The sequence below is a fragment of the Staurois parvus genome, unplaced genomic scaffold (genome assembly GCF_062004578.1).
Source record: "Staurois parvus isolate SC_StPar_1 unplaced genomic scaffold, SC_StPar_1.0 ptg000013l, whole genome shotgun sequence".
Taxonomy (NCBI): Eukaryota; Metazoa; Chordata; class Amphibia; order Anura; family Ranidae; genus Staurois; species Staurois parvus.
The window spans coordinates 5,102,226-5,115,108 of NW_028317809.1; the positions used below are offsets into that span (position 1 = coordinate 5,102,226).

At 43.5% G+C, this 12,883-nt stretch overlaps 1 protein-coding gene across 1 annotated transcript in view; it reads right to left on the reverse strand.

The window, feature by feature from the left end:
* HGSNAT (heparan-alpha-glucosaminide N-acetyltransferase) overlaps window positions 1–9,379 on the reverse strand; it is a 44,732-nt gene extending 35,353 nt beyond the window's left edge. Inside the window, exons 1-2 of the mRNA XM_089675321.1 lie at window positions 8,948–9,379; window positions 405–514 (exon numbers count right to left, since the gene is read on the reverse strand). Of these exons, the coding sequence (XP_089531447.1) occupies window positions 405–514; window positions 8,948–9,059 (222 nt within the window). The 5' untranslated portion in view covers window positions 9,060–9,379. The remainder of the gene's footprint in view (window positions 1–404; window positions 515–8,947) is intronic.
* Window positions 9,380–12,883: the final 3,504 nt, after the last annotated feature.

Genomic DNA, 12,883 nt, shown 5'->3' on the forward strand with positions numbered 1-12,883 from the left:
GGGATGAGGGGGTGGTAGGGGTTTCTCTGTTCTACTTTTTTCTGTGGAGAGAGAGAAAGCAATCATCTCTCAGGGTGTGGTCCTGGAAAATGACTGAGGGGAAAGGGGGAAAAAAATTAAATAAAAAAATTTTTAGAGTCGCCACCAGAAATGCAATAGAGGTGACACCTGTTTTTGTGAGAACTAAAGGGATATTCCCTTTAACTTTGTCGTACCTACAGGGAAGGAAGTTAAAAAAAAAAAAAAAAAAAAAAAAAAAAAAAAAAAAAAAAATCTATAATCTAAATTGAAAACAAAGGTCAAAAAATTTGTGCAGTTTTAACCCTTCTCTAAGCTACCAAAAACAAAAAAAAAAAAAAAAAAAAAGGCAAAAAGGCTATACAGTCAGAACAACAACAAGGTACCTGGTAGCACTGATCAGAACGCCAATAGATGTAAAATTTCTCATGTATCTCATTGTGAATCAGAAGAACTGCTTGATCCATTTTAAGCTTAGGTGATCTTCTTGACGGACCTTCATAAAAAGATACAAAAAAAAAAAAAAAAAAAAAAGGAGGATAAACAATTTACACAACAGTTTATACTGTAAGATTCTTGTAACAGTCAGTTTTGCTACCAGAACAAAGTGAACTGAATGTATTAAAATATTCTGCACATTAGTGAGCTTTGCTGAAATGTTTATTACAATAACCATGGCTTTTAAATAACAGTACTGAGAAAGCAAATAAAATGGATTTTTATGCCATCTGGTTAACATTGTGATTGGATTATATTAGGGCAAAAATGATTGCAATACAACAAAACCTTACCTGCTTGGTCCAGAAAAGGTATTTAAGTTTTTTTTTAAATTAGCCAAGCTCTAAGGCAGGGCATTTTTTCCTCCTGCTAACACCAATGATAAGGCATAATTCCTCCCATTCACAACAGTGTGGCTCTATTCTGTCCACTGGCACCAACGATGAGCCATACTTCCGCTTACATGGAGTGCTATTCCTGCCACTGACAGGAATGATGGGACACCATCCCTGACACAAACCAGCAAGGTGGCAAAAATTCCTCCCACCAATATAAACAGAACACCATTTCTTCCACCGACACCAATGATATTCCTCCTCCTGACCACAGACACTTTGTTTTTACTCCCGCTGATTACCAAGCTCAAGACATTTTCTACTCCCACTGGTCATAGCGGGCCACCAGCCCTCAAAGTATGAAAAACTGCCCCTTTGTATAAAAAGTTGAGATCCCTGCCCTAAGGAGATTTTTTTTGTAGTTTTACAAAGGCAAGCATAAACATCATCAGCAACAGTGGCCATAAAGTGAAATTATATGACCACAGTCCTCAAGCCCATGAAAGTTTTGCTTTGTACCAGTCACAACAGTTGCACAGTGGGAATTCCTGTATTGCGAGGATGTCTCCCCTCTGAACACAGATATTCAGGGAAGATTCCTAGGGAATACAGTGCAGGTGGAAAAAAAAAAAAACCCACATCACTTAGGTTTTAGACATAGTAGGAAGATTTAAAACCCTCTGTGCATGTCTCAACCTTTCCGATTGTCCTGGGGACAGTGATGGCTACTCAGCGGACAAAAAGAAAGGACAGATGTATTGGGATCTAAACTATGCCCTCAAACATTTGTTGGATAACTAACGTTTAACCAAAAGGGGGATAAAACGGTATGGCTAGTCTGTTGGAATCAGTATGTAATCTAGAGCCCTCTGACTTATGATCAGTGGAAACAAGTTAGGAAGTTAAAGGATCTACTGTTGGCACAAAGCCACAAGATGGGAATAAGATTTGGTTTAAAGCAGTTGATTGCATTTTTTTTCGTTCTCTATTTGTTCTTCTATTGAGGTAGGTGCCCATCCTAAACAAATTTAAAAAAAGTGAATTTTTTTTTTTTTTTTTTTTTAAATTCAATAGGAAAAAAAAAAAAAAAAAAACACAAAAAAAAAAAATAGATAAAGCCCGAAAGGAGAAAAAAAAAAAAAAAAAAAAAAAAAAAACACCACCACACACAACTGTGTGCAGCACCCCCATAACACTCCCTCTTCATTGTCTGAGATATTAGCCCTTAATCACATCCAGTGAGCCAATGAAGAGAAGGGGTGGGGCCAAAGTACAGCTTCATATGAATGGACACATGGAACAGCGGGTGCCCCCATAGCAAGCTGCTTGCTGTGCAAAACCACAGCAGGTAAGTGTATAGACAGGTTTGCTTTTGTTTTTTTGTTTTTTAAAGCAAACCTTTAGAATCACTTTAAGTACAATAAAAAGCTTTAATTTGTCACATACATTAAATGACACTGAAAAATACATCTTGAACATAACGCCTCATCTTTCATCCATTCATTTTAGATTTAAGAGTTACTAAAAAGTCAACTGTTTGTTTTTAGGATACGACTACTCCTGCTTTAAACTTAAACACATTAAAGCACCTACAATAACACTTCAACATGCTTTGACGTTTTGATGCTTCAGTGGTGCTTTTTTGAAGCTTGGCAGACGCAGTGTGTGTTGATCTCACACCTGCAATACCTAAAAAATAAAGCAAAGCTAAATAAAAAGTCTCTCAAAAACTGCAAGTGCTGTAAGCAAGCCTTGTCAGACTTCTATGGTGGCTTTGACACCAAGAAAGTGACATGGGGTATAATTTTTGAAGCAAAGCAAACGCAACATGTAAACACGACTGTAAGCTAACCATTTCATTTAGAGTCAGGTGCTTTGATTGCCGTTTAGTGTGCTTTAAAAAAAAAACAAAAAAAAAAAAAAACCCATTTCCAATGCAATGTTTTGAAGTAAACATGCTCTTAGGGTCTTAGTCTGCTTGTCTTCAAACTGTTTGCAGGCTTTCTTGTGCCTCATTTTTATAACAGGCTTCCTTCTGGGACAACAGCCATGCAGACCAATTTGATGCAGTGTGCAGCGTATGGTCTGAACACTCACAGGCTGAGCCCCCACCCCTTCAACAATGCTGGCAGCACTCATACCTCTATTTCCCAAAGACAACCTCTGGATATGACGCTGAGCACATGCACTCAACTTGTCTGGTCAACCATGGCGAGGCCTGTTCTGAGTGGAACCTCTCCTGTTAAATTGCTGTATGGTCTTGGCCACCGTGCTGCAGCTCAGTTTTAGGGTCTTAGCAATCTTATAGCCTAGAACTGAAAAGAATAGGCGCGGTCGAAAATGCTCTCAGTCAAGCACCTTAATGAAGGTGCATCTTTATTAAGTGAGACAAAGTAGCAAATAAAATTGACCAGCCTGAAGTGAACAGTATGACTCCAACGGATAGCCCAACGGTCTTGTCGGCTACGAATCACATGGTGTCAGCATACTGGCGTCCTGGGTGGCGTCATCACAGCAAGCAAAGGGCGGAAGGTGTTGGTAACCTTGCATACGCTCCCAGCTGAAGCCAGACACCGCCTTCCACCCTTCGCTTGATATGACGACGCCACCCAGGGCGCCGGTACGCTGACACCATGTGATTCATGGCCGACTGGAGCGTTTTTCAATCTCAGCTCCCTTCAGAGCGGACGGGCCGTCCGTTGGAGTCGCACTGTTCACTTCAGGCTGGTCAATTTTATTATATTTGCTACTTTGTCTCACTTAAGATGCACCTTCATTAAGGTGCTTGATGAAGAGAACTGAAAAGAATAGGTTCTGTGGAAAAATTCTCTCAATCATGCAAATGATGAACAAGGCAGCAGTGGTGAGCTCATGATTAACTGAGCACATTTCCACCTGGAGTGGCCTCCCTGCGCTCATTTGTATGAGCTTCCCTAATCTTATAGCCTAGGCCGGGTGTCGGCAACCCGCGGCTCCAGAGCCGCATGCGGCTCTTTTTCACCTTTCCTGCGGCTCCGGAGCACACTGCCCACCAGGTGACAGGCAATAGGGTTGCCGTAGCTCAGTGGTCGGCAAGCCACGGCTATTTACACTCTAATGCGGCTCCTCTGTGTGCCGGGCGCCCGCCCCAAAAGTCAGGACTCTGCAGAGCGGAGCGTGGCAAACATTGGCTGTCAGGATGTAGGCGGGGCAGCATGACGAACTCCTCTCCTCTCACAGTCCGCCCTGAAGACCGGAACGGCGCGGGAACACGGCGAGAGGAACGCGCGGAGCAAAGGTAAGTGAATTGACACAATAGGGGGGATGAAATACTATAGGGGGGATGAATTTTCAGTTTTAAAAATGTGGCTCTCAAAATAAATTTCAATCGTGGTTTTGGCAAGATTTGGCTCAGTTGGGGGGGGAAAAAAAAAAAAAAAAAGGGTTGCCCACCACTGACCTAAGGCTATGATTGTGATTATGACGATACACTGTGGCCCTGATTAACCCTTTGCTTACTGGGCCCTTAAACCCCCTTCATGACCAGAGCGCTTTTTGCAATATATGCAGTGTCGGATTGGTTTTAAATGTTGCAATGGTTTTGCGGCTCCCAGTCTTTTTTTCCCCTCTCGGAAATGGGTCCAAGTGGCTCTTTATGTCTTAAAGGTTGCAGACCCCTGGCCTAGGCCATCTTTACAAAGAGCAACAATTCTTTTTTTCAGATCCTCAGTTCTGCCATGAGGTGCCATGCTGAACTTCCAGTGACCAGTATGAGAGAGCGCGATATCACAAGATTTAAACACACCTTCTCCCCATTTACACCTGAGACCTTGTAACACTAATGAGTCACATGATACCAGGGAGGGAAAATGGCTAATTGGGCCCAATGTGGATGTAGCAATCGTGCACACAGAGCCGGACGCGGCCCTCCATTTTGTTAAGAATTCTCCATGTTGTCCCATCATCCCCCCTCCATCTCTGCTCATCCACAGTGACATGTGGCCTGAGTGATGAGAAGGGTCACAGGCAGCCAAAGCACAGCAGAGAGCTCCAAGCTATAAAACCTCACGAGCTGGGTGCCTAGCTGTCTAAGAAACTGTGCAATCTGGCACATCCTAAAAGTATAAACTGAGACCCTCACTGAACGTCAAAAGACCTTCCAAGGGGTCGTAAAAACAGACTTTTAAAGACTCACTTTTCATATAAGTTGTTATCTTCACGTAGGACACAACTACCTAAACATGGAGCCTATATTCGGAAGGCTCAGTTTGAGGCCATTCTGGCATGTGACACCCCTTAGCTGGCATACCTAGAAAAGCAGAAAGGTATATCTCTTGAACCATTCAAGTGCATATTTCAGGTTTCATCTCTAACCATTCCGCAGATGTGGCTGAGTATTAATATACTAGTGCCCAGGCCGGCAAAGGTACCCAAGAAACGTTATGAGCAAAATATAAGCTATGAGAGATTCTGGTTGTAACTTAGGTCTCCACCCAACACCCCTCCCCAAAAGGAGACCATTGGTTACTACCCCAAAGAGACATCCTGCTGGGATTTTGCTAGAAAAAAGGGTTGTTATGCTTGAAGTGGGTGTGAGAGAAAGCAGAGTCTCCTGCGTTTAACATCGAAACTAGCAGTAGAGACAAGAAATCCTTTTGACTGGACACTTGAAGCTGCTTAAACCAAGGCGGACTGGCAAGTACTTTAACCCTCTAAATTCCTGATCTGCTGTGTTGCTCTCTGTATGCATACATACGGGCTACATCTTTTCTTTCTGTAAATATTTTTATTGCACCCTTTTGACCTTTTAGTAATAAATCTTACAGTAATAAATCTGAATGTGTTGAACTGCGGAGACAGTGGTATACAGACGATTTCATCCATCCTAGTGTTATTGCTGATCTTGCAGAGTTTCCTCTCTGTAGAAAAAGGAGGTGGTGACAGTGTGAAGGGTTAATTGCGTAATTAACCTGACCCAGTAACAATTGTGCTCAGGCTGCCGGTACATCGATTTGTGGTCCAGTGAGCTGGAAAATCGTTGTGCAGGGTGCAGCTGGGCGTGGCATTGTTACGCACGTGACATCGCGGTTTTAGATTGGCTAGTCCTTCAGTCACAACTTTGGTGAGAAGGGCGGGGATCTGATGTTGGGATCGTCACAGTGGACATTTTCACTTAGGGGTGTACTCACTTTTGTTGCCAGCAGTTTAGACATTAATGGCTGTGTGTTGAGTCATATTTACACTGTTATACAAGCTGTACACTCACTACTTTAAATTCTAGCAAAGTCATTTCTTCAGTGTTGTCACATGAAAAGATAAAATATTTACAAAAATGTGAGGGGTGTACACACTTCTGTGAGATACTGTATATGCATACACACAGAATCCGTTGTCTGTGCTTAGGGAACCCTCATTTACCATACCAGCAGTGACTGCACCACCATCAGCAGCTTCTGGTCATGGTTAACATTTGGGTACTGTGGGGGTGGGATTCCAATCATGTGATCAATGTGACAGCCAGTGATGGTGATACAACTGGGCAGCCCTTGTAGCACGGCCAACATTAGGCGCTAACCCCTTCCTGCCAAGCATATGCTGAAGAACGTGTAAAGCTGAAGAACGTGTGACCATGTATTCCTATGGAACCAGTCACACTGATACGTTGCAGGTCCAGTGCACTTTTTAAATACCACTTGCTGCATTTTTGGTGCGAAAAAACAAAAAAACATCCTACACTTTAAAAACCAGATCATAACTACATATGCCTTTTTGACATTTTTTTGCCATGGATCAGTATGAAAGTGCCCATAATCCTGTTGGGCCACATCTATGCACACTTACGTCTCCCCAAGGACCTGGAGTCTAGTACTAACAACTGGGAACCAGGAGCGATCAGTCATTGTTCAGCCAGCCCTTTTTTTCCCTCTCCACTTCAGTGGAGAAAGATAATGTATCCTGTATGTATAAAATGTATCTTTTTCTCCTGCTTAAGAAAAAAAAAGTTTTTTTTTTATAATTGTTGAAGTTTGTAAGAAAATAAGAGGATCAGTCAAGGTTGGGACAAAAGTCAGGGTCAGTGTACTTTGGATAGGATTAAAAAGCAGCAAAAGATGCATTATTGATTCTGGACACTACTACAGGCACAAATTGACATGCACATATGTGATATTGCTGCGATCGTCAGGAATTGGAGAATGTATTTTATTATTACCCATTTTGGGTTCTTTGGTGGTAGGTTATGATAATAGCAAGAAATATATAGTTATTTAAAAACTTTAGTATTTTGTGCCAGTTTTCCCTTTGATAAAATTAGGGAATATCCTTTACCATTTATCACCAAATGAAAGCACAATTTACCCAGGAAAAAAAACCAAAAAAAAAAAAAAAAAAACCACCTGGATACACAGTAGTTGCAATAGTATGTACAGTTTTATTAACTCGTATCAAAGTTGCAAAACTGCAGTTTGTAGGATTTGTTTTACCCTCAGTCACAAGTTAAAGTCATGGTTAGTAACCTTATCCTCTTCTTGACCATTCTGCTCTAGCAGTGGACTGTACCTTGGCATCCACATGCCCAATGCAAGGCTATGGGCTCTGCGCTGGTCTTGATGACATCAGAGGACCTTAAACCACTGGAGCAGGGGGTAGAAGAGGCTGCAGGGACTGGTTTACCAGTGCAGAGGAGCAAAGGACCAGGCAAGTAAAACGTTTTTGTTAAATCCCTTAGACAGAAACAAGTAATTAACGCCTGAGTGAGCACAGCCCTACTGCAATAGAAGACTTTTCGGTTTTCTGAAGTCTTAAAGGATATATACACTAAATTGCCAAAAGTATTGGGGCACCCCTCCAAATCATTGAATTCAGGTATTCCAATCACCTCCATGGCCACAGGTGTATAAAATCAAGCACCTAGGCATGCAGACTGCTTCTACAAACATTCGTGAAAGAATAGGTCACTCTCAGGAGCTCAGTGAATTCAAGCGTGGTACCATGATAGGTTGCCACCTGTGCAATAAGTCCATCTGTGAAATTTCCTTGCTACTAAATCTTCCACAGTCAACTGTTAGGAGCATTATAATAAAGTGGAAGCAACTGGGTACAACAGCAATTCAGCCACCAAGTGGTAGGCCACGTAAAATGACAGATCGGGGTAAGCACATGCTGAAATGCACAGAAGTCACCAACTGTCTGCAGAGTCAATAGCTAAAGACCTCCAAACTTCATGTGGCCTTCAGATTAGCACAATAACAGTGCATAGAGAGCTTCATAGAATTGGTTTCCATGGCCGAGCAGCTGCATCCAAGCCTTACATCACCAAGTGTAATGCAAAGCAGTGAATACAGTGGTGTAAAGCACGCTGCCACTGGACTCTAGAGCAGTGGAGATGTGTTCTCTGGAGTGACAAATCATGCTTCTCTATCTGGCAATCCAATGGACATGTCTGGGTTTGGCGGTTGCCAGGAGAACAGTACTTGCCTGACTGCATTGTGCCAAGTGTAAAGTTTGGTGGAGGGGGGATTATGGTGTGGGGTTGTTTTTCAGGGGTTGGGCTTGGCCCCTTAGTTCCAGTGAAGGTACCTCTTAAGGTGTCAGCATACCAAGACATTTTGGACAATTTCATTCTCCCAACTTTGTGGGAACAGTTTGGGGATGGCCCCTTCCTATTCCAACATGACTGCACACCAGTGCACAAAGCAAGGTCCATAAAGACATGGATGAGCGTTTCTGGGGTGCAGGAACTTGACTGGCCTGTACAGAGTCCTGACCTCAACCCAGTAGAACACCTTTGGGATGAATTAGAGCAGAGACTGCGAGCCAGGCCTTCTCATCTGACATCAGTGCCTGACCTCACAAATGCGCTTCTGGAAGAATGGTCAAACATTCCCATAGACACACTCCTAAACCTTGTGGACAGCCTTCCCAGAAGAGATGAAGCTGTTATAGCTGCAAAGGGTGGGCCAACTCAATATTGAACCCTATGGGGTAATAAGACTGGGATGCCATTAAAGCTCATGTAAAGGCAGGTGTCCTAATACTTTTGGGAATATAGTATAATAAAATCAAACATGTCAACTACGTGTATCCAATGAAGAATGAGGCCACTGCTGCTGACTTACTGTCTCCATGATGGGTGGCCAGGGCAGAGCTGCTGACCAGGAGGACCAGGCTGAGGGCTGACACCAAGAACAGGCAGTAGGTAGAGGCACAGGTGAGACAAGCCGAGCCCATCCTCCCACAGTCCCCTCCGCTCTCTTCCACACTGTGTCTCTTCTGCGTCTTCCAGCGCTTCTTCCTCCTCAGTCTCCGTCTTCTTACTTCCTCCCCGCTCTCCAGGGCTCCCTACGAGCCACAAGCCCCCCACCCTTATGTACTGCTAGCTCAGCTGGGAATGATGCATTGCACAACCGGCCCGTATTTGGAATGGGTCACCTGACCTATAAGCCCCGCCCTTACGTCTTCCTATTTGTGGTTACGATCACACCCCGATTTTACACGAACCCCGCTATAGGTGAATGTCCCCAGTTCAGCTGACAGCCTGCTCCCAGAGCCCTCCTCCTCCTGTACCCAATGAGCAGCGCGTACACGCCCCCTCTTCCCGTACTGTGCACGTCATCCTCCTCTCTTCTCCACAGTGCGCGCTCCCGCTCTCCAGGTTCACTGCAGCTCCCATTGCTTCACAGTGTTAAAACCTATTGTACCAGATCCTCAGTTCTTGCTGCACAACGGGAACTAGAGGCAATGCCTTGGTTTTTTTTCTAGTTTTTGGATAGAGTAACCCTGTCAGCTTTGTTTTTGCCATCTGTGTCCTGTTGGGGAGATTTCATCTCAATTCCTGTCCCATAGTCACAACAGGAAGTGAGAGGAAATCCCTCCAAAGTAAGGACATCTCTGGTTGTCACCAGTAGAGATGTGCACAATAAAAAAAATGTGATTAGGTAAAGTGTTACTAAACCCAGGACCCTGTATTCACTATATCTGGTCTCTCACAGTACACAGAACATGAAAATGCAATTATTGTAGTAAATACATCCATGACTTCTCCAGAGCCATCCCCATCCTCTGGAACTCTCTACCCCAATCTATCGTCTACTCTGCCCACTTTTAGGCGATCTCTGAAAACCTATCTCTTCAGGGAAGCCTATCCTGCCTTCAGCTAATACCGGAATCAGGGGCGGACTGACCGTTTGGAAACTACGACACTGCCCGAGGGCCCGGGGTCAGTAGGGGGCCCCATGAGATGCCCCTGGTACCATTTTCATAGGCTTTTTTGAGTTTGGGCAAGGACACGGGCCCCATGATCCCCTATTGCCCGGGGGCCCCATGAGTTGTCAGTCCACCCCTGACCGGAACCTTCTATTCCTCCTACCAGTCCATCCCCCACAGTTACTACCTTTTGTACCACCAGCCCCTCCCTCCTAGATTGTAAGCTCCCAGGATCAGGCCCTCCTAACCCTCTTGTATTGAACTGTGTTGTTGCTGTATTGTCTCCCATTATATTGTAAAGTGCTGAGCAAACTGTTGGCGCTATATAAATCCTGTATAATAATAAATCCTGTATAATAATAAATCCTGTATAATAAACCGCTATATACCTTTTCTCATCAGCAGCAGTCTTGTGACTTCTATCAGTGTCCATCCAAGCACTGGTTAAAGCTTGTAGGAGGAGTTTTCATTCTGCTCTGACTGTCCTATGAGACTACGTGACCCTACTTCTATCAGTGTCCATCCAAGCACTGCTTAAAACTTGCAGGAAGAGTTTTCATTCTGCTCTGACTGTCCTATGAGGCTACGTGACCCCTGACCCTACTTCTATCAGTGTTCATCCAAGCACTGGGTAAAGCTTGTAGGAGGAGTTTTCATTCTGCTCTGACTGTCCTATGAGGCTTCGTGACCCTACTTCTATCAGTGTCCATCCAAGCACTGGTTAAAGCTTGTAGGAGGAGTTTTCAGTCTGCTCTGACTGTCCTATGAGGCTACGTGACCCCTGACCCTACTTCTATCAGTGTTCATCCAAGCACTGGTTAAAGCTTGTAGAAGGAGTTTTCATTCTGCTCTGACTGTCCTATGAGGCTACGTGACCCCTGACCTTATTTCTATCAGTGTCCATCCAAGCACTGGTTAAAGCTTTTAGGAGGAGTTTTTATTCTGCTCTGACTGTCCTAAGAGGCTACGTGACCCCTGACCCTACTTCTATCAGTGTCCATCCAAGAACTGATTAAAACTTGTAGGAGGAGTTTTCATTCTGCTCTGACTGTCCTATGAGGCTACATGACCCTACTTCTATCAGTAAAAAAGACAAAACCTCAGCGCCCAGGACTCTCCTATTAGACACACAATACCCCGTGAGATGCTGCTGTACACAGGTGCAAAAACCAAAAAAACTTTTATCAATAAAAACCAGCGCAAACCCACATAATCAATTGCATTACTCAACTTATTAAACAAACTTAAAAACCGTGACACAAAACCACTTTTGTGCTAGTAAAAAATAAAATATAAAATATGTATAAATAAATATATAAATATAAATAATTAAAATTCATAAGTCCAGTGACAAAAAAATCCCAAAAAATTAATTGACAGTCCCGTGACAAAAATAAGTCAAATTGTAATTAAATTATAATTTTCATTGGATTCTTCCGTGCCTTTGATCCCTTCACCATCCACCAGTGCAAAAACCAACATTAACCGCACTCACCAGATATTAGTGAGTCACACGCCTTTCAGGAATATTAAGGGCTCCTGGACCCCCTTTACTTTATATGAGACCTCCAAATGCTGCTTCCTCTTATGCCTAGGTACCTCTTCTGCTTCCTCTTCTCACCGAATCCCCCAAGGAAAATCAGGAAGAAGAAAAGACCATAGCGTGATACCGTAGTGGTTTCTCCTCAAAATAATATCTCCAGACCACTCACATTTTAGCGGGATATAACCCGCATTTTATTTGAAACAACAATGATTTTCTTTCAAAATGATCCACTTTCCAAGTACAGCGACTTTGCATAAGAGACCCCACAGCCTAGTATACAGCAGGATGGCAGACCTCAGATGCAGACTCATCCACTATGCTAAGATGGCCCCTTGGAACGCACCGCTCGGCGTGCGTTCCACTCACCGGAAATGACGTCAGACGCCGAAACAGGCAACCGGAAGTGCGTCAACGCGTTTCACCCCACCCACAGGGCGTTATCAAGACGCTCTGTGGGTGGGGCGAAACGCGTTGACGCACTTCCGGTTGCCTGTTCCGGCGTCTGACGTCATTTCCGGTGAGTGGAACGCACGCCGAGCGGTGCGTTCCAAGGGGCCATCTTAGCATAGTGGATGAGTCTGCATCTGAGGTCTGCCATCCTGCTGTATACTAGGCTGTGGGGTCTCTTATGCAAAGTCGCTGTACTTGGAAAGTGGATCATTTTGAAAGAAAATCATTGTTGTTTCAAATAAAATGCGGGTTATATCCCGCTAAAATGTGAGTGGTCTGGAGAGATTATTTTGAGGAGAAACCACTACGGTATCACGCTATGGTCTTTTCTTCTTCCTGATTTTCCTTGGGGGATTCGGTGAGAAGAGGAAGCAGAAGAGGTACCTAGGCATAAGAGGAAGCAGCATTTGGAGGTCTCATATAAAGTAAAGGGGGTCCAGGAGCCCTTAATATTCCTGAAAGGCGTGTGACTCACTAATATCTGGTGAGTGCGGTTAATGTTGGTTTTTGCACTGGTGGATGGTGAAGGGATCAAAGGCACGGAAGAATCCAATGAAAATTATAATTTAATTACAATTTGACTTATTTTTGTCACGGGACTGTCAATTAATTTTTTGGGATTTTTTTGTCACTGGACTTATGAATTTAAATTATTTATATTTATATATTTATTTATACATATTTTATATTTTATTTTTTACTAGCACAAAAGTGGTTTTGTGTCACGGTTTTTAAGTTTGTTTAATAAGTTGAGTAATGCAATTGATTATGTGGGTTTGCGCTGGTTTTTATTGATAAAACTACTTCTATCAGTGTCCATCCAAGCACTGGTTAAAGCTTGTAGGAGGAGTTT